General features: G+C 40.5%; 3 protein-coding genes across 3 annotated transcripts, besides 2 other annotated features; all 3 read right to left on the bottom strand.

Annotated features, from left to right (window-relative positions):
* Positions 1–6,385: 6,385 nt before the first annotated feature.
* Positions 6,386–12,160: a mobile genetic element.
* Positions 9,695–10,231, bottom strand: TVAGG3_0897770 (protein of unknown function, DUF4106 family; the record flags this gene model as incomplete). The annotated part of the gene is made up of 1 exon (XM_051251134.1): positions 9,695–10,231. One exon carries the CDS (start codon positions 10,229–10,231, stop codon positions 9,695–9,697), a length of 537 nt encoding a protein of 178 aa, XP_051086609.1.
* Positions 12,161–12,368: 208 nt separating the features above from the next.
* On the bottom strand, positions 12,369–13,067 carry TVAGG3_0897750 (protein of unknown function, DUF4106 family; the record flags this gene model as incomplete). The annotated part of the gene is made up of 1 exon (XM_051251133.1): positions 12,369–13,067. One exon carries the CDS (start codon positions 13,065–13,067, stop codon positions 12,369–12,371), a length of 699 nt encoding a protein of 232 aa, XP_051086608.1.
* Positions 13,068–13,346: 279 nt separating this feature from the next.
* TVAGG3_0897740 (protein of unknown function, DUF4106 family) lies at positions 13,347–14,030 on the bottom strand (the record flags this gene model as incomplete). The annotated part of the gene is made up of 1 exon (XM_051251132.1): positions 13,347–14,030. A coding segment is annotated over one exon (684 nt), but the record flags the coding sequence as incomplete, so codon positions are not given.
* Positions 14,031–18,980: 4,950 nt separating this feature from the next.
* Positions 18,981–21,355: part of a mobile genetic element that runs on past the window's edge.

Genomic DNA, 21,355 nt, shown 5'->3' with positions numbered 1-21,355 from the left:
TTCCACACCCCTCTCATCCCATCCTTTCCCAAGGCAAACACTACAACTCATACGCACACAAAACACCCTTCCCTTCCACACCCCTCTCATCCCATACCTTTCCAAGCAACCACCCAACTCATACGCACACAAAAAACACCTTCCCTTCCACACCCCCTCTCATCCCATCCTTTCCCAAGGCAACCACCAACTCATACGCACACCAAAACACCCTTCCTTCCACACCCCTCTCATCCATACCTTCCCAAGGCAACCACCCAACTCATACGCAACACAAAACACCCTTCCCTTCACACCCCTCTCATCCCATCCTTTCCCAAGGCAACCACCCAACTCATACGCACACAAAACACCCTTCCCTTCCACAACCCCTCTCATCCAATCCTTTCCCCAAGGCAACACCCAACTCATACGCACACAAACACCCTTCCCTTCCACACCCTCTCATCCATCCTTTCCAAGGCAAACCACCCAACTCATACGCACACAAAACACCCTTCCTTCCACACCCCTCTACATCCCATCCTTTCCCAAGGCAACCACCAACTCATACGCACACAAAACACCCTTCCCTTCCACACCCTCTCATCCCATCCTTTTCCCAAGGCAACCACCCAACTCATACTCACACAAAACACCCCTTCCCTTCCACACCCCCTCTCATCCCATCCTTTCCATAGGCAGACCACCCAAACTCATACGCACACAAAACACCCTTCCCTTCCCACACCCCTCTCATCCCATCCTTTCCCAAGGCAACCACCCAGACTCATACGCACAAGCAAAACCCCTTCCCTTCACACCCCTCTCATCCCATCCTTTCCCAAGGCAACCACCCAACTCATCCCACAAACACCCAACCTTCCCTCCCACACCACCCTCTCCCCATCCCCCCAATCTCCCACACCAACCAACTCATACGCCAACACAAACACCCTTCCCTTCCACACCCCTCTCATCCCATCCTTTCCCAAGGCAACCACCCAACTCATACGCACACAAAACACCCTTCCCTTCCACACCCCTCTCATCCCATCCTTTCCCAAGGCAACCACCCATCTCCCACACCACAAACACACCTCCCTCTCCACACCCCTCTCTCAACCCATCCCTCCAAACGGCACCACTCCTCCACACCACCCAACTCATACGCACACAAACACCCTTCCCTTCCACACCCCTCTCATCCCAATCCTTTCCCAGGCAACCACCCAACTCATACGCACACAAAACAACCCTTCTTCCACACCCTCTCATCCCATCCTTTCCCAAGCAAACCACCCAACTCATACGCACACAAAACACCCTTCCCTTCCACACCCCCTCTCATCCCATCCTTTCCCAAGGCAACCACCCAACCCTCCACTACGCACCGCCAATCCCTTCCCCACCCCCCTCCCTCCCACACCACCTCAATCTCCCACAACACCCCTTCCTCCCACACCACCTCCCCTCCTCACACCACCCAACTCATACGCACACAAAACACCCTTCCCTTCACACACCCCTCTCTATCCCATCCTTTCCCGCAACCACCCAACCATACGCACACAAAACACCCTTCCCTTCCACACCCTCTCATCCCATCCTTTCCCCAAGGCAACCACCAACTCATACCACACCACCCATCCCTTCCACACCACCCACTCCCTCCCACACCCACGCGCAACTCCCTCCCACACCACCCAACTTCCCTCCACACCACACACTCCCCTCCCACCACCAACCCCAACTCATACGCACACCAAAACCACCCTTCCCTTCCACACCCCTCTCATCCCATCCTTTCTCCAAAGGCAACCACCCAACTCATACGCACACAAAACACCCTTCCCTTCCACACCCCTCTCAATCCCATCCTTTCCAAGGCAACCACCCAACTCATCTGCCTTCACACACCCCTTCTTTCCCACACCCCTCTCCTTCCTCGCCACACATTCCTTCGTCCATCATATCACCCCCCTCATACGCACATACCAAACTCTCACGCTTACTCCTAAGATCCACTACCTCCCCACCTCCCTCCGTCCTCTAGGCAACCCAATACGCAGCACCACCCAACTCCTCCCACACACCAACTCCCCACACACCCTCCACTTCCACACCCTCCATCCCCCCCACAACCCACTCCCCACACCCACATCGCACACAAACACCCTTCCCTTCCACACCCCTCTCATCCACATCCTTTCCCAAGGCAACCACCCAATCCTCCCAACCACACCAAAACACCCTCCCACACCCAACTCCCTCCATCACCACACTCCTCCCAACCACACTCCCCCCACACCCCCCAACTCCCTCCACACCACAATCATACGCACACAAAACACCCTTCCCTTCACACCCCTCTTCATCCCATCCTTTCCCAAGGCAACACACCCAACTCATACGCACACAAAACACCCTTCCCTTCCACACCCCTCTCATCCCATCCTTTCCCAAGGCAACCACCCAACTCCCTACCCACAACACCCTCCTCCCAACACCACCCACTCCTTCCCACAACCACCCAACTCATACGCACACCACCCAACTCCTCTCCACACCCATCTCCTCCACAACCACCTCACACTCATACGCACACAAAACACCCTTCCCTTCCAACACCCTCTCATCCCATTCCTTTCCCAAGGCAACCACCCACTCCTCACACCACCACTCCCTTCCACCACCTTCACACCCACTCCTCCCAACCCAACCAACCCAACCACCCACTCCCAAACCTAACGCACACAAAACACCCTTCCTTCCACACCCCTCTTCATCCCATCCTTTCCCAAGGCAACCACCCAACTCCCTCCCACACCACCGCAACCCATCCCACACACCCAACTCCCTCCCACACCCAACTCCTCCCATCCCACATCCTCTCCACAGCAACCACTCCTCCACACCACCACTCATACGCACACAAAACACCTTCCCTTCACACCCCTCTCATCCCATCCTTTCCCAAGGCAACCACCCAACTCATACGCACACAAAACACCCTTCCCTTTCCACACCCCCTCTCACACCATCCTTTCCCAGGCAACCACCCAACTCCCTCCCACCCACACAACTCCCTCCCACACCAACAACTCCCTCCCACACCACCCAACTCCTCCCACACAACACCAACTCCCTCCCACACCACCCAAACCACCTCCCACACCACCTCACACCCTCCCACACCAACCCAACTCCTCCCACACCACCCAACTCCCTCCCACTCCACCAACTCCTCCCACACCACCACTCCCCCACACACCCAACTCCTCCCACAACACCACTATCGCACACAAAACACCCTTCCTTCCACACCCCTCTCATCCATCCTTTCCAAGGCAACCACCCAACTCATACGCACACAAAACACCCTTCCCTCACACACCCCCTTCCTCATCCCCATTCCTTTCCCAAGGCAACCACCCAACTTCCCTCCCACACCACCCACACTCCCTCCCACACCCACCCCTCAATCTCCACCTCCCACCACACACCAACTCCTCCACACCACCCAACTCATACCCACAACTCCCACACCATCCACCACCCCCCAACTCCACACCACCAACTCCCTTCCCACCACCACCAACATCCTCCACCACACCACACCACTCCCTCCCACACCACCCAACTCCTCCCACACCACCCAACTCCATACGCACCAAAACAACACCCTTCCCTTCCACACCCCTCTCATCCATCCTTTCCCAAGGCAACCACCAACTCATACCACAACAAAACACCCTCCCTTCCACACCCCTCTCATCCCATCCTTTCCCAAGGCAACCACAACTCCCTCCCACACCAACTCCCTCCACAACTCCCTCCACACCACCCAACTCCCTCCCCACACACACCTCACTCCCCCACACCACCCAACTCCCTCCCACACCACCCAACTCCCACACCACCCAACTCCCACACCACCCAACTCCCATCCATCCCCACACCACCCAACTCCCTCCCACACCACCCAACTCCCTCCCACACCACCCAACTCCCTCCCACACCACCCAACTCCCTCCCACACCACCCAACTCCTCCCACAACAATCCCAACTCCCTCCCACACCACCCAACTCCCTCCCACACACCCAACTCCCTCCCACACCACCCAACTCCCTCCCACACCACCCAACTCCCTCCCACACCACCCAACTCATACGCACACAAAACACCCTTCCCTTCCACACCCCTCTCATCCCATCCTTTCCCAGGGCACCACCCAACTCAAACGCCCACAAAACACCTTCCCTTCCACACCCCTCTCATCCCATCCTTTCCAAGGCAACCACCCAACTCCCTCCCACACCACCATCTTTCCTCCTACACCTCCCTCCCACACCACCAACTCCTCCCACACCACCCAACTCCTCCCACACCAACCCAATCCTCCCACAATCCACCCAACTCCTTCCTACACTCACCCAACTCCTCCCACACCAACCCACACTCCCTCCCACACCACCCAACTCCCTCCCACACCACCAACTCCCTCCCACCACCTGAACTTCCCTACCCACACCACCCACTCCCTCCCACAACCCAACTCCTCACACCACCCAACTCATACGCACGCAAAACACCCTTCCCTCCAGACACCTCTCATCCCATCCCCCAGCACCCAACTCCCTCCACACACCCTCTCACACTCCCTCCCACACCAGACCCAACACTCCTCCCACACCACCCAACTCCCTCCCACACCACCCAACTCCCTCCCACACCCACCCTCCCACACACCACTCCTCCACACACCCAAACTCCCTCCCCACACCACCCAAAACTCCTCCCAACACCACTCAACTCCTCCCACAACCACCCAACCTCCCTCCCCACACCACCCAACTCCCTCCCACACCACCCAACCCCCTCCCACACCACCCAACTCACTACCGCCCAAATCCCTTCCTCAACCCAATTCTTTCAAGGCACCACCAACTCCTCCCACACCACCCAACTCCCTCCCACACCACCCAACCCCCTCCACACCACCCAAACCACCTCCCACACCACCCAACTCCCTCCCACACCACCCAACTCGCGTCCCACACCAGCCCAACTCCCCTCCTCCACAACTCCCTCCAACCACAACCCCTCCCACACCCACCCAACTCCGCTCCCACACCACCCCAACTCCCTCCACACCACCCAACTCCTCCACATACCCAACTCCCTCCCACACCACCCCAACTCCCTCCACACCACCCTCCCTCCCACACCACCCAACTCCCTCCCACAACCAACCCAACTCCCTCCCACACCACCAACTCCCTCCCACCCACCCAACTCCCTCCCACACACCCAACTCCCTCCCACACCACCCAACTCCCTCCCACACATTCCCAACTCCCTCCACACCAACCCAACCCCTCCCAGCACCACCCCAACTCCCTTCCCCAACCACCAACTCCCTCCACACCAGCCCCCAGACTCCCTCCCGAACCAACCCAAACTCCCTCCCACACCACCCAACTCCTCCCACACACCCAACTCCCCCCACAACCACCCAACTCCCTCCCACACCAACCTCCAACTCTCCCAACCCACCCAACTCCCCCACTCCCACTCCCACACCACCCACTCCCTCACACCACCCAATCCCTCCACACCACCCAACTCCCTCCCACACACCAACTCCCTCCCACACCACCCAACTCCTCCTCCACACCACCCAATCCCTCCCACACCACCCACAATCCCCTCCTCCACACCACCCAACTCCCTCCCACAACCACCCAAACTCCTCCACACACCCAAACTCCTCCTCACCACACCAACCCAACTCCCTCCCACACCACCCAACTCCCTCCCACACCACCCAACTCCCTCCCACACCACCCAACTCCCTCCCACACCACCCAACTCCCTCCCACACCACCCAACTCCCTCCCACACCACCCAACCCATCCCCACACCACCCAACTCCCTCCCACACCACCCAACTCCCTCCACACCACCCAACTCCCTCCCACACCACCCAACTCCCTCCCACACCACCCAACTCCCTCCCACACCACCCAACTCCCTCCCACACCACCCAACTCCCTCCCACACCACCCAACTCCCTCCCACACCACCCAACTCCTCCCCACACCACCCAAACTCCTCCCACACCACCCAACTCCCTCCCACACCACCCAACTCCCTCCCACACCACCCAACTCCCTCCCACACCACCCAACTCCCTCCCACACCCCCAACTCCCTCCCACACCACCCAACTCCCTCCCACACCACCCAACTCCCTCCCACACCACCCAACTCCCTCCCACACCACCCAACTCCCTCCCACACCACCCAACTCCCTCCCACAGCACCCAACTCCCTCCCACACCACCCAACTCCCTCCCACACCAACCTCTAACTCCCCCACACCACCAACTCCCTCCACACTTGACCAGAAGTACTACAAATGACAACTAACTCATAGAATGGGTTCTTCTCATCTAGTTTCTTGTTGTTGTGCAGCCATTTTAAGATAAGTGAAAGTCTTACCCGACCCAGGTGGTGCGATTAGACCTGTTATACCATTCTGAGCAAATAAGAACTTGTCATGTATAGGTTTTATCTGAGCATTTTCTAACTTCCTCTTGTTCTTGTTTAAAACATTCTCAAATTTCTTGTCAATGTCAGCAAACTTTTTTTCTAACATATTTTTAGAAAAATTAAAATTTTTATCTTTTGAAAATGTCTAGCGATTTCGCTAATCTATATTCGAGACAAGCTTTTTGACTCTAAAACTTCTGTAGACCATAAAATCTTAACATAGTGTAAAACAAGAAAGGTGAATTTGTTCTAAAGTTTCTGTTTCTGGGATATGACAAGAACCATAAAACATTAAGCAGAGAAGTCTTTAAGTTTGTCAATGACAGACTTGTTGACAGAGATGACGCCGATTGGAAAGATGAAGTCCAACAAAAGTTCTTAGAATGCAAAAAGAAGACACATGCGCTGTTCTTGAAGATGAAATAGAAACAGAATAGAAGAGCTATTAAAAGGACAAAGACCTTTTACATAAATATGGTTGCGCCAAATTTGACATAACTCCACCAAGAGAAGAAGAAGAAGAAGAGAGAAAAGAAAGAAAGAAAGTAGAAAGAAGAGAAAAGAACCTGAACCAGTTCCAGAGAAGGGAGATATGACATGTAAAAATAAAATTTTATTTTTAGAACATTTCTGGGTCAATGTCAATGTTCTCTTCCTCTTTAGGAGTAAACACTGGCTTAGACTCTAAAATCTTTTTACCCAATTTACCTTGAACTTCAACTATCTTAGACTCATAATATTCATAGTCGTCTGCTTTCTTTGGTTTCATAAGGTATAACAAGTTTGTATGCTTTGCCTTCTTTTAAGGTTTGAGAACCTTTCTGTCAAAACTTTCTTTGACTGCTAACAAACTTTCTATGTCTAAGTCTTCAAATTTCGCACCATTTTTTAGTCACAATAGCAAACTTAACTGGTTCGATGTTCCAAACTTTGCTGAATGAAGACTTTTCAAAATGGTAGAAGTAAACATTCAAATAAGCGAATGGGTCTAGTTCTTCTTTAAGTCCTGACATATATTTGTTGACTGAAATATATTTCGTCATCTTTTCTCTATCGGATAAAAAATATTTTTTTTAAAATTTACTCATAAAAATTTTTCTTTGTATATACGCCGTTCTGAACATCTAAAAGATTTTTGACATTTGCCAAGAATGTTCGTTTAGACGCTGCCATATAACCATACTCTTGACAATACTGTTTATATGAATCGTACAATGACCTTTCATCTAAACACTCAAAGTTAGTCTCATCTATGAACAGTTCATATACACTCTTGTTTGCTTCTAACAATGTTTGTCTTTCTTCGGTATGTGGAATTTGTCTTGGATTGAACTTTGAAATATCTAATGTCATGAAATATGAGAACAAGTGGTTGTAAAAGTCAGATGTCAAAGTTTCTGCTAAGTCGTCAAAATATTCTGTATCTTGCATATGAGAATCTGACGTTCTGACAACTACATATCTTCTGTCAGAACTTTCTAACTTCATCGGAACAGCATTGTTTGAAACCATAATGAAGTTTGCAACATTTTCACAAACTCTTTGGTCTTTATACTTTCTTTCAACAACTCCAACTTTGTCTGTTTATAAGACTCTTCAAAGCATCTTTGAGTTCAAAACTTTTGTTGTATCTATACTTTGAAGTTCGTTACATACTATAAGTTTCATATTCTCTATTGAAGAGTTAAATTTACCGCAGATGTTTTCTAAGTTTGTCATATTCGGGTTCGAATACCCTCTAACAGTTGCATAAGATATCTGTAAAGAAGTATTCTTACCTGTTCCTTGTTTTCCAATTATAATGAGAGCAGTTTTCATTTAGCACTTGGATGTTGTAAGATGTTTTGCAAACCAACATAAGATATACTCATAGACTCTTTCGTTTCCATTGCATATAATTTCTTTGACATGGTCTAACCAAGCTTCTATAACATTTTCTTTCCATTCTACTTGTTCGTATTTATATCCAGTGAAGATAGAATAGAAGTTTGGAGAAGGTGTATAGAACTTTATACACGAACTGAAAAATCTTCTAACTTTGACAATAAATATCCCAAGCATCTAACATCTTCATGCCAACTTGTACGACTTTTATTTTCTTAAGTTTTCTGTCTACATTCTTGTTCTGAAACTATTGTTGCTCTTGGTTTGTTAAAGACAACATCCCATTCTTTCATGACATAACATTCTGGGGCAGAGTCAACATAAATGACTAAACGTTTCAAATTCTCGACTGCTTTGTTATAGTCTCGAAATGGACACATATTTCTGAACGCTTGGGAGTCATAAAAATCTGAAACATCTATTCTGTACATTTTTATAAAAATAAAAAAAATATTTTTTTTATTCTTGACTTTGTTGTTGCATTTGTTCCATTTGTTGCATTTGTTGTTCTTGAGCTATTTGTTGTTGAAGTTGTTCTTGTAGTACAATACTTTCACCAGTTGCATCTTCCAATTCGAAACTTTCTGCCGTCATTGACAAATACATAGGACATAAAAGTTTTACAGGAACAAAGTTTGCGTCAACTAAGGTTAAGTTTATGTTTGCTAAAGTGTTTGAGTTTTACTAAAGCTGAAAACTCTGCATTCGAATGAACAATAGGCAAACCAGCAGAGAAAGTGTTGTTTATACGCATGAGTATCTTTTGGTCATAGTAGTTTCTGTCGACATTCGAATAGCACTTTGAACTAAGTTTGAAACAATATATAAAATAGGTGTACTTAAAGTCAATGGAACAGACATTCCTTGTATGACACCTTTTCCTGTTATAGGAAACTGTTGGTAGTAAAAACCAGATATAAGTTTTGTATTATAGCTCATATTGTTTATAGTAAACTCAGTCGGACATCCAAACATAATGAAACCTGCTCTAGTTGCAGCACATGTTACATCCGTCCTTAAAGTATTAAATAAGTCAACAAAAACCTTGTTGTTGGTATATCTGAGTAAGTATCTTCAAAGGAGTATTTTTTACCATTCACAACAATAAAATTTCTGGGTGTCAAAAGAGCAAAACAGGCTTTAGTCGTCATTGTGTTTAAGGTTAGTTTACAATATCGTCCTTGAGGACTTTGTAAGTTTGTTGTTATAGAATTATATGACTCAGGGTTTTTAGTCGTAATAGTATAAACCACTATGTCTTCTGCCATTTACTTAGCAAATAAATTTTAATGAAATGTTGTGGTCGTCAAATATTTTTATAACGTCTGGGAAACTATATTTTAAGTTCAACGTTTCACCTCCTTTCATAACGTATATCTTGTCAATGACATTATATGAAACACCACAGCAACTAATGTCGGGCTCTATTTCTTTGATGTTTATATCGTCTGCCTCTGTCAAAAGTTTCAATAGTTCTTTCAAAATTTCATGAGGTGCGATGACATATGAGTTCACTTTTACAGGGTTGTGTTCGACCAAGTTTAACATTATACCTAAAGCTTGACAAATCTTCTCCTGAGTTTGAAGTTTGTCTTTCAGTTGTTGGTAGTCGTTTCGAATATCTGCAACAGAACTTAAGTCTCTGTTAACTTCAGGATATGTTGGTTGTTCTTTTACAGGAACAATTGTTATACCATCTTCGTCTTCGTATGGTTTCCCCACTTCAACATCTCTGTCTTTGACATTGACAACAACACTTTGACTGTTTGTTTGAGTTGGTGAATTTAACTTCACATCTGCCACCGCCATTAAACCTTTTGAAACACTTACGCTTCTATTTTTCGGAAATGACATTTTACTTAGAATAAAAAGATGGACGTATTTGAGTATCTCTTCGAATTGAAGCAGAACAAAGTTTACACACACAAACAATACAAATACATTGACAGAATAGTTCTTTATACAAACAATGGTAAATGTTATAGAATAGCAGTCTTTGCTGAACCTAAATATTTTCATAAAGCAAAGAAAGTTGGTATAACCGAGATGGTGAAAGTTCTTGACGTTGACAAAAATATAACAACAAAACTTACAGATATTTCTAAAGGTAAGTTTATAATACAATATTATGTCAAAACTGGCGTACTGTCAATATTTGACGGAGAGAAGTCAGTTCAAGAACAACTTACTGACCTGCTGCCAAAATCTGCTCGATGGAAGCTGTCGTTATGCCAATCTGAGGAGCCCCAGCAGGTTTCATCGAACGAATCTCTCAAAAGAGCATCTTCCGTGAAAAGTGCTATTGGTTTTTGTAAACTTCTTTGCTTTCAATTCATCTGGACCGTCTCTGTCACCAGTATATTGTATTTGTACAGTACCAACAGTTGAAATACCACCCATAAAGTCTTCTGAGTCAGCAAATGGAATGCCAAGCCAAAAGTTTGAACGGTCTCCATTTGTATATTGAGTTTTTTGACCTCCTGTATGAGTCCATACTTTCACATATGGCATAATAGAACTTTGCATTTCAGGGTTAATGGTGTTGTGAAGTTGTTGTTAAAGTTCATAGCATCTAATGTCAAGTTGTATGACCTCATATCCTCAACTGTAGAATATTCTTCTCTTGGATAATATTTGCCATCTATGTTTATATGATATTTAATACCAGGGTTGTAAAACAAGAATAGTCATTTATAGTTCGTCTGAACAGTACAAACATAGTATCTGCATGTTTCATTGCAGTTGTTAAAGCAATATCTGTTCTTGCACCTGGGTCAGCACTTTGGTTTCCAACTTCACCTGCAAAGTCTTTGACAGATATTTGGTGTATAGGGAACATAAGTGGAACTGCAATATATTTGGCAGCTAAAGCATTTGAAATATCTGGGTCCAACATATAGACTGCAAGTCTGCTTTCTATTCTCTTGCATTCAAACTTTTCGCATGTGAACTTAACTGGGTCCCAAGCATCTCCAGCAGCATTGAAATAATAGTTTACTTCAGTGTTGAGGTTTGAGAAACCAAAGTCTAAGTCAACTTTGTCTTTGCAAAATTCGGCGAATGACGTTTGATTTGTTCCCTTTACGTCTGTAATAGTGAATGGGTCTTGTGTGGTGCAATGACTAAGTTATTTTTGCTTGGAGTAAGTTCGATAGAAATTTTCCTGCCCAGTTTGGCAAGTATCTTAAAAACCTGAAGATGAGGAAAGATGACAAAGGAACTCTAAGTTTCAGTTTTACTTTAGTGGCAGCATTTCCATCTGAACCAGAAAGGTTAACATAAACTCCTGGAACGTTAGGGTCAAGTCTTCTTATTTTCTCAATAGTTGCATACTGGTCTGTTTGTTCTCTAGCTTGTGGTTGTTACTGAGTTTCTCAAAGCGAACCATTCATAGTTTGCCCATGTTACTGTTTGAACTAAGTCAGAGTTAGAATATATCTTATATCCCATGAAAACTTCTGGAGCATATTGGTATCCGACATAGAAAATTCCATTGCAACCTTTCTTGTCAGACAACTTGGCAGAAGGTTTTATTTCAATGTCTTGTTCCACGTATAAGAATGAGTTGTCAATAGAAATAATATGAAACCTGTCGCAAGCAATATCTACTGTTGTTGAAGAACCTTCTCCAAACTCACCTACGTTTCCATAAGAAACAGCAGTTGTATATTCGTAAGTTCCAGGAACTATTTCTGACCTTCTAATGGCATTGTCGCATTCGTTATACCATTCGGAAACATTTCCGTTCATGGCATCCAAAACTGTTGGCGTTATATTCTGAGCGGCGTACATTTCATATGAGTAAAAATATAGAATAGTTGGATTTATATGTCATAATAGAACCCACTCCGACCAAGCTTTACTTTCTTCCTGACTGAGTTTTTAACTCTTCTTTTTCCTTCATTGCCCTCTGCTTGAAGTTGTTGCATCTTTGCATTATGTTCATCTAGTATGTTGCAAATTTCCCATGTCCTTTTTGCCTTTTGGCTCTGGTCGCCCATCTCAGGTAACCTATATCTAGAAAGAGTTTGTCATAGTCTGTATTTGAGTCTTCGCGTATTGTTTGCATGACTCTTTCCTGAGTTTCCGGTTCAAGCGCTTCAAACAGTGCCTGTCCATATGGAATAAGCTCGTTTCCAAATATATGTTTTTGTAGCCATTCTGGTTTTCTTTCCATGTTACCAACTATATCTTTTGTGAATGGGAAAGCTTTTACCCAATCTTTCAGTCTTGCGTCGTTTATTTCTGTAGTTGGTTTTATTTTGTCAAGGAACATGTTTTTCAATACTAACATTTCATTTGGTACTGTCCATTTGAGTTTTCTTAAATATTCATCCCTTCTCGATTCATCGTCTGCAAAGTAAGTTTTTATGACATTTTGTAAACTTTCGTTTGCAAGGTCATGTACAATAGGTTCTCTTCCTTCTATCTCCCTAACTTTCTTTCTAAACTCTTCACCAAATATACCATCTCTATGGTTCTGTGTAGTTCTTTGAGATAAATGTTCTAGAACGTCAGGTGTTATATTTCCATCAGCCATGTTCATTTCATACTGGTCCAAAATATCTGCATGTTTCATATCTTTCAATGGCATTAAAGCCGCGCTTAAAATACCAGCTATATCTCGTTCACCATTGACTTCCATTGCGTCTACAACTTCTTGGAATTGTGGTTGTAAGTTTATGAACCACCTATCCGGGTTAGCTTTATGACCCCATCTCATTGTAGTTCCATCGTCTGCAGAAACAAAAGTAGGTTTGTTTCCATCTTGGTTAGGTTCTGAATGAACTTTAAACAATGTTTCATTTCTATATGTTTTCTTGAAATTTAACCTTTTATTTTCACCGAGTTCATCCGAAGATTGAACGTTAAATGCTCGTAAGTAAAAAGGGTTGTTGTATTTGTGTACATTTTCTTTCAGTACTTCCATTCTATGCTGAATATTTTCATCTGGTGCTGGAGTCTTTTGTATGTCGGCAAACATTTTTCGATATTCTTCTACTATGTCAGCCGAATTTTTTTTAGACTCTTGGAAATATTCCATATTCTCCGCATACTCTTGTTGAGGGTCAAGATTTTTCGGCTGTTCCAAATCTTCATCTAGTTCTGTGAAGTTAGTTTCCAAAGGAGTGACTTGTTCGTTTCCTTCAGGCTCTTCTAGCTGTTGTTGCTGAACTATTTCTTCCATGTCTGGTTGTATCTGAACTTCTTCCTGTGGAGTTTCTTGTACCTCATCTGCTGGCATTTCATATATTCCGAGACCGTTTTCAACAATTTCCCTATCTACGTCATCCGCATTCATAAGCTTTTGTTCTTTCGTTCCGTCTCTATTTTTTACGCGTTTCATGACGAAAGTTGAATTGTCATTTAGCTCTGACATCAAATATCTCGGAGTAAATTCATCCATGTCATTTGGATGATATGCTATTAAATCATATCCCTTAGCGAGCTTGTATTTTCCAGGTTTGAGATTATATCCGTTTTGGTGCTGAGCCATAAAGCTAAATAGGTTCGGGTCAGTATTTCCATCCTTGAACTTTCCAATAGCTTCTTTATATCTGTCACTAAAGTCAACAGTATCTGGGAAACCACACTCTTCTTTAAGCATTTTTAAGAATTCTTGGTTTCCTTGTTCTCTACTTCTTTTATGTCCTTGCTCTGTTTGTGGTTGTTGTTGTGCAGGGTTTTGAACTGTTGGTTGCTGTGCTGGTTGTTGTGTTGGTTGTTGTGCTGGTTGTGGAGGTGGTTGTTGTGCTGGTTGTTGTGCATGCCTGTGTCTGTGTCCATGTGACGATGTAAATGTTCTAGGTAGTCCGGTGGCAGGTGCTTCTCGGAGGGTTTGGTGGTATATAAGTTCCACCAGCTGGCACATATGTTCCATCTGCAGCGTAATGTCCTACCGACTTTTCGTTTTAAGAAAGCATTTACTAGGTCTGTTTTGGTCTGTTGTAACTCTTTTTCTTGACTTTTCACAACAGTTGCTCTAACGGCGTCATAGCACTTTGAACTGCCTGTCTCGTTGCTGCATCTGTTATTTTCGTCATATTTTGTGCTACTTCTTTTAACTCTTTGTCGAAACCTTCAGACTTCAGTTTCTTTCCAGATGAGAAGTCGTTCACTTGTTTCACCTTTACTATGAAGAGCTTCGAAAGCGTTTCTTAAAGTCAGCATTTGTTAAAGCTTCATTTGAACTATCTTCATCCGCTTGTATTTTTGTCCTTATTGACCCTATAAGCTGGGCTGCTTTAGCGTTGGCTTGGGCATCTAACCAGTCATTATTAGCTTTTATATTATTCTGCGCTTTTCATTGCCTTTGCATGGCTGCGTCGTTATTTTTACTTTCTTTGCTAAGTTTTCATACTGTACGGTTTGGTTTTGCAACTGTAAAAGTTTTTCTGCCTTTACATTTGCTTCAACTTCTTTTTTATACTCATCGCTATCCATATATGTCTTCAGGGCTTTTTGTTTTATCTCTTCATCTTTCAGTACTTTATATTGAGTAGTATGTTTTTCAAATTTATGACATCTTGTTCCATTTTGCTACTTCTGCTGCTTTTTCTGACACTTTTTTCGCATATTCCTCTGTACTTAGTTCTTTCAGTTGTTCTTCTTTCTTCTTTTTCTCTACGTTTAACTCATTGAGTTTCTTTGTGTGTCTGTCATATTCTTAGTTTCTTTTCGTTTTCACTATTTTTTCTGTATGTCTATGTTTGACTTTTGACATCTGTTATTTGATTTTTGAGTGAACTCAAATTCATTTGACTTGAGGGTTATAAGCTTGTTCCGTCTGCAGCTCCACCATAGCCTGCCATTTTTGGCTAAAAGTGCCGCTCTTAAACCTCCACTCTGTGCACCAATAACTCGGTTAAAAGCATAGGATTGCTTGACATTTGTTGCAACATAGTGGGGTCATTCATAATTTGTTGTTGCAACTGTTGTGTGTGGTGTCAGTTTTACTATTGGATGTTTCAATGCTCTCTTCCTCTTACGTATATTCTTACGTAGCTTACGTGGCATTTTAAGTGAAGTTAAAAAGCGGTTTTTGACAGATGTTTATTGTGACTTCTTCGTAAAGACTTTATTGTGACTTCTTCGTAAAGACTTTGTTGAGATTTCTTCGTAAAGACTTTGTTGAGATTTCTTCGTAAATGACCCAAAAATATATTTTAGGTGAAGAGGTGAGATTTCACCTCTTTTTTCACCTCATTTCTCACCTCTTGAATTTTCATGAATTTCTTCGTAAAGACTTTGTTAAGACTTCTTCATCTAATTTCTCATGAACTTTCTTGTCTATGTTTTGTTGAGATTTCTTCGTAAAGACTTTGTTGAGATTTCTTCGTAAAGACTTTGTCAAGATTTCATCGTAAAGACTTTGTTGAGATTTCTTCGTAAATGACCCTAGTAGTATATTTTTGGTGTAAATTTCATGAAAATTCAAGAGGGTGAAAAATTAGGTGAAAAAACAGGTGAAATCTCACCTCTTCACCTAAACATTATTTTTGGTGTAAATTTCATGAAAATTCACGAGGTGAAAAATTAGGTGAAAAAACAGGTGAAATCTCACCTCTTCACCTAAACATTATTTTTGGTGTAAAATTCATGAAAATTCACGAGGTGAAAAATTAGGTGAAAAAACAGGTGAAATCTCACCTCTTCACCTAAACATTATTTTTGGTGTAAAATTCTGAGTAAAATGACAGATGGAACACATACTTTTTCAGTAAGTACATATGGGGTAGAAAAGAGGGTAGAAAACGGGGTAGATATACCCTTCTACCCTAAAATATATTTTTGTCTGATTTACGCTCATTACGATGAAGTTTTGACAAAGTCTTTACGAAGAAATCTTGACAAAGTCTTTACGAAGAAATCTTGACAAAGTCTTTACGATGAAGTTTTGACAAAGTCTTTACGATGAAATCTTGACAAAGTCTTTACGATGAAATCTTGACAAAGTCTTTACGATGAAATTCATGAAAATTCAAGAGGTGAAAAATGAGGTGAAAAAACAGGTGAAATCTCACCTCTTCACCTAAAATATATTTTTATTGAATTCTGTATAATATTCTGAGTAATATGACAGATGTTTATATAACACTTTCTCCGGTTTATAGGACCTCTCTCATATTCTATCTTGTCATATCAAAACTCATAGTCATGTTTGTCCTCTAAGACTTCATTTATACTAAACATCTTCAGGGCTAGAAGGCACGAAGTGCCTGGAAGCCCCACTCCCTTTTTTTTTTTTTTTTTTTTTGATTTTAATGTTAATTTTATAGAAGAACTTTTAATGCATAATAAAATAACCCTTTCCTATAAATTTAGACTTAAAACGGTGACAATAAACAAGCTTTAGTCTAGAAATTAATTTTCTACTACTATAAATGCATCTTTATCTTTAATTAGAAAAAAATTTATCAATTTTATTATCCAGATGAAAAAAGAAGTGACATATGATATTTTATCTAATTTAAAATCTTTTATTGATTGTTTTTAAAAACTTTGCATTTTGTATGAGTATTTCATGTTTAAATCAGTATAAATACGCAAAATACTTATGAAATTCCAGCTGTTATTCAGTATTATTCATTTTTCAGCAATCATTAACTGTGGAAGAGTATGGCAAACGTTCGATAATGATCATGTATACTCAGATCATCAAGAATGAATTAAAGTCAATGCAGGGAAATGGATAATCCGATTAAAAACCCCAAAAAGGAAAAAGATATTATATGAACGTCTCACAAATGGTTAGTACTAAGCTCTTTCCTGATGATTGAATATTCTTTCATATTTTTGTATATTGTAAGGGATTTTCTCCCCAAATATATAATACCTTCCTTATAAACGATCTACTTTCTTTGAATACAAGTATAGTTTTACATTTTAGGAAAAAAATTTATTTTTTCAAATTTATCTTATAACAATAGAGATTTATATATGTGTGTGTCAATATAGGCTTTAGTGGTATAAAATTGGGTAGATTTTGTTTTATTTTGAGTAAAAAATTCAAAAAATACTACCTCATTTTGCGTGCAAAGGAATAGTCAGAGCTATTTAATAACATTTTACGAATGAACTATGGAATTACTATAACTTTTGAAGAAATTTCAAAGTTAATAGAAGATTGTATTTTAGAAATCAGCTAAAAGAATGATGTGCATGCATCAAGCGTTAAAGTATCCTAATCAGAATATAGTAATATACAATGATTAGCAAAGCAGATTTGAATCGGCAAGAAGAGTTGCTTAAAAAATCAGTTGAGTCTTCTCTAGTTTCCACACTGCCTATTCCTGTTTTAACACGGCTATTCCTATTCCAGTTTTTGGTGCTTTACTATGATAACCAAATTGATTTGGTTATCATAGAAAAGAGACCATTATCATGCTTAGAATTAATTATGTTTAGGGTCGGTTTATTGGAATAAGGAAGTTTATAATACGTGAACACTTGTTTCCTCATCGAAAAGTCATAACGCATAAAGTCGATGTTTCCTTAGTACAAAAAGTGACATATGACGCTTAACTCTTTATTCCAGATAATGACCATATTTATGGGATTAAAAAGTTTAGGAAGCTTCTCCCCAATATTTATTATTAAATTTGAAAAAACACTTTTTTTATAAAAAAAAAGTAGTAGATGAGTGCGGGTTGTGTGACTTTTTTTGTTACATCTATATATAGACGATGCATTAAAATATATTTATTTATAAATCATTAAAAAATTAACATTAATTTTAAAATAATTTATTTTTTTATCTTTTATAAAAGAAGCTATATATAGATGATGTCAGATATTCCGCGATTAATTAAACATTGTTTAAATCCTGAATGGGTTAAACTTCAATTTAAAAATGAAGATTGTGAATTATTAAATGAATATGAAAGCCAAAATAAGCTAATGAGGTATAAATATAATGATAAAGAATATTTAATTTCATGGAATCAATGGAGTCATAATCAAAGACCTCATAAACGAGAAGAAGAAATTGAAAATAATGAAATGGAAATCATTGATGACATTAAAGAGGATGGAATTCCTAAATTTTGTAGAAAAACCTTTAGAACTAAGTTAGGAGCATATAAACGTAGAGTATTAAATCCTGAATATCTTAAACATTTATTTAAAAAGGAAGACTGTGAATTATTAAACGTTAATGATTATGAAAATGCAAAATCAAAACTGAGATATAAATATATTGGAAGTGATGAAAGATGTAAAGATAAAGATAAAGTTTATACAGTTTCATATAATAACTGGCACACGTTAGGGATAAGAAAACATTTAGGAGATTATGGTAAAAGTTCTGAATTCTTTAAATCTAGTATATACGAGAGAGTAAAAGAAATCAGATATAATTATCATTCATGAATGAAAGATTCACTACCATAATGAAATAAAAAAATAGATTTTAAACATTCATGTCTTACATTTATGAATAATTTATTTTTATTTTGTATGAAACCAATATTAAAAATTCATGTCTTACATTTTTTGAATAATTTATTTTTTTAATTCGTATGAAAATGAGTGTCAAGACTAACGACGTTAAAAAATTGGGATTCACAAACGAGGAAATAAAGGATATATTAGAGGAGGCGAGTTATGAAGTTAATAAATATTATTTAAGAAATTGTCAAAAATTTGCGGAGTTATTAAATGATTTAGATTATGATGGAAAAATGAATAAAGATGATGTTATAAATTTCTTATATCCCACATCTGAAGAAGAAAAACCTAAAGAACCTGATGTTTTCCCTGAATATTATGAAGAACGGATTAAAGATGATGAATATGATGAAATTGAAAGACTGGAAAAAATAAGAGATGAAATAGATGAAAAAATTAAGGAATTAAGAGAAGTTGAAAAATATAATGAGAATGAAGTAGAGGGTTTAATGAATATCCCAGCTTCAGAATCAGAAGTTCAAAAATCTCATGAAGAAAGATATAAAAATTACTTTTTGGAATCTACTAAAAATTTATTAGATGGTGAAATAGATGAAACACTTTCAGAAGAAGGCACAAAATTTATTCATAAACATAAGTTACAATTTATTGACGATGGAGATTATCCATGTATATTACTTTCACCTCCTCTTGATTCTGAAAAATTCAAAAAAGCACTGAAAAATGTAACATATGCAACAAATACGATTAAGAAAGAAGACCATGATATTTACACAAATTATTATTTAAATAAATGTGCAGGTGTTGATAAAGTTTTTGATTTGTTAGATAAAATATCAAAAGAAACAATTGGTACATATAAAATTTTATGCGATTGTGGTTTCATTATTGAAGATACTAATAATGTTTCATATGAAAGAACAGCACCGAAGGAAGACGAAGTTGAAAGGTCTATACCATTCGTTATTAAGAATATAAAAGATATGAAAACTTATAAACATTATATTTATTCATTTATTTCAGAAAAAATGGAAGCAACCCATAAAACATCATCTCATCATTTTATAGCTATTCATACATTCCTTTTCAAAGTTGTGAAATTAAATAAGACAGGAATTAGATTTAATGTATCAGGGTACGCATTCTTGAGTAAATTAAAATGTATTCGTCACGTCGCAGATGATAAAAATTTATGTGTTCTTAATTCATTTTATGGACTTTAGCCCTGGACTTTAAAAAAATAAACTTTATTTTTATTTATTTTTTAATTTTTTATTCTTACATAAATGAACAAAAACGGAACAGCTAAAATGAATGATAATCAAATAAGAGCCGAAGGTAGAAGGTTATTTAAACGCTTCTATAACATTCCTGATGGTGTTAATCCTAAAACTCGTAGAAGTTATTTAAATGAAGCCATAGATGCATATGAAGGATTTGACATTTCATCAGAAAGTGAGAGGTTAGCAAGAATGTTAAACGTTAATATTGATTTTTATTATTGTGACCTCAACCAGAAGACGTAGACATAAATAAGGTAGACTTTCCATTAGTGGAATCAATAATGATAGATCCAGAATTTGAAACAGTAAATATTTTATTAACACAGAGTCCATGTGGAAAACTTCACGCTGACAGAATTACAGACGTTGAAGCACTCACAGGATATAAAGTTTGCCCCTTTTGCAAAGAAGAAGTATATTCTATCCGTGATGACCCAGAAAGGAAAAACCAAAGAAGATTTTTAAAGCATTGTGAGAAATGTAAAGAAAATAATGGAAGATTAATTCAAGACGTTCAATTGCAAAACACACAACAACCATATGCACCACATATCACGAAACAGAAGATATATCAATGGCTATTAGCACATAATTTGCAGGAATATTATAAACCAACAAGATATTATATTACTTTTGACTTCGAAACATTAGAGACTAAAGAAGAACTTCAACTTTCTGAATGTGCAACTTTGAACGCTTACTTAAAACCATTTATGGTATCATCAACTGTCAAAATAAAGCCGCAAACGGACTCTTTGAGTCCTGAAGGTCTTTCAGACCGAAGCGGCGAGGTCGTAGACCGTGATAAAACATTTACGAGGAATTTTTGCTTAACATCAAGTGATTCGTTCATCTCTGATTGGATTGAATTTTTATTTTCAACCTGTTCATTAGTTGCTAAATCAAATATTGAACAATATGAAGAATTAATGAAGCCGCAAACGGACCAAACGGCGGGGACTTTGTCCCATACATTAAATGAAAAACAGAAGGAAGCATTTAAAGAACTTCTAGATGAGGAATTCAATAAAGTGAATATCATAGGTTTTAATTCGGGAAAGTTTGATTTAAATTTAATTCTTCGTGATTTAAACACTGCAAAATGGAAAATAAAATCAATGCTGGGTTCTTCTTCTCAATTTAAGCAAATCATTGTAAAGAAAACAAACTGTCCATATGAATTAAGATTTATTGACATCAGAAATTATATAGCGGGTGGAACATTAGACCAATTCACTCA

The sequence above is a fragment of the Trichomonas vaginalis genome, chromosome VI, assembly GCF_026262505.1.
Source record: "Trichomonas vaginalis G3 chromosome VI, whole genome shotgun sequence".
Lineage (NCBI taxonomy): Eukaryota > Parabasalia > Trichomonadida > Trichomonadidae > Trichomonas > Trichomonas vaginalis.
This window is presented reverse-complemented; position numbering and strand designations above follow the sequence as displayed.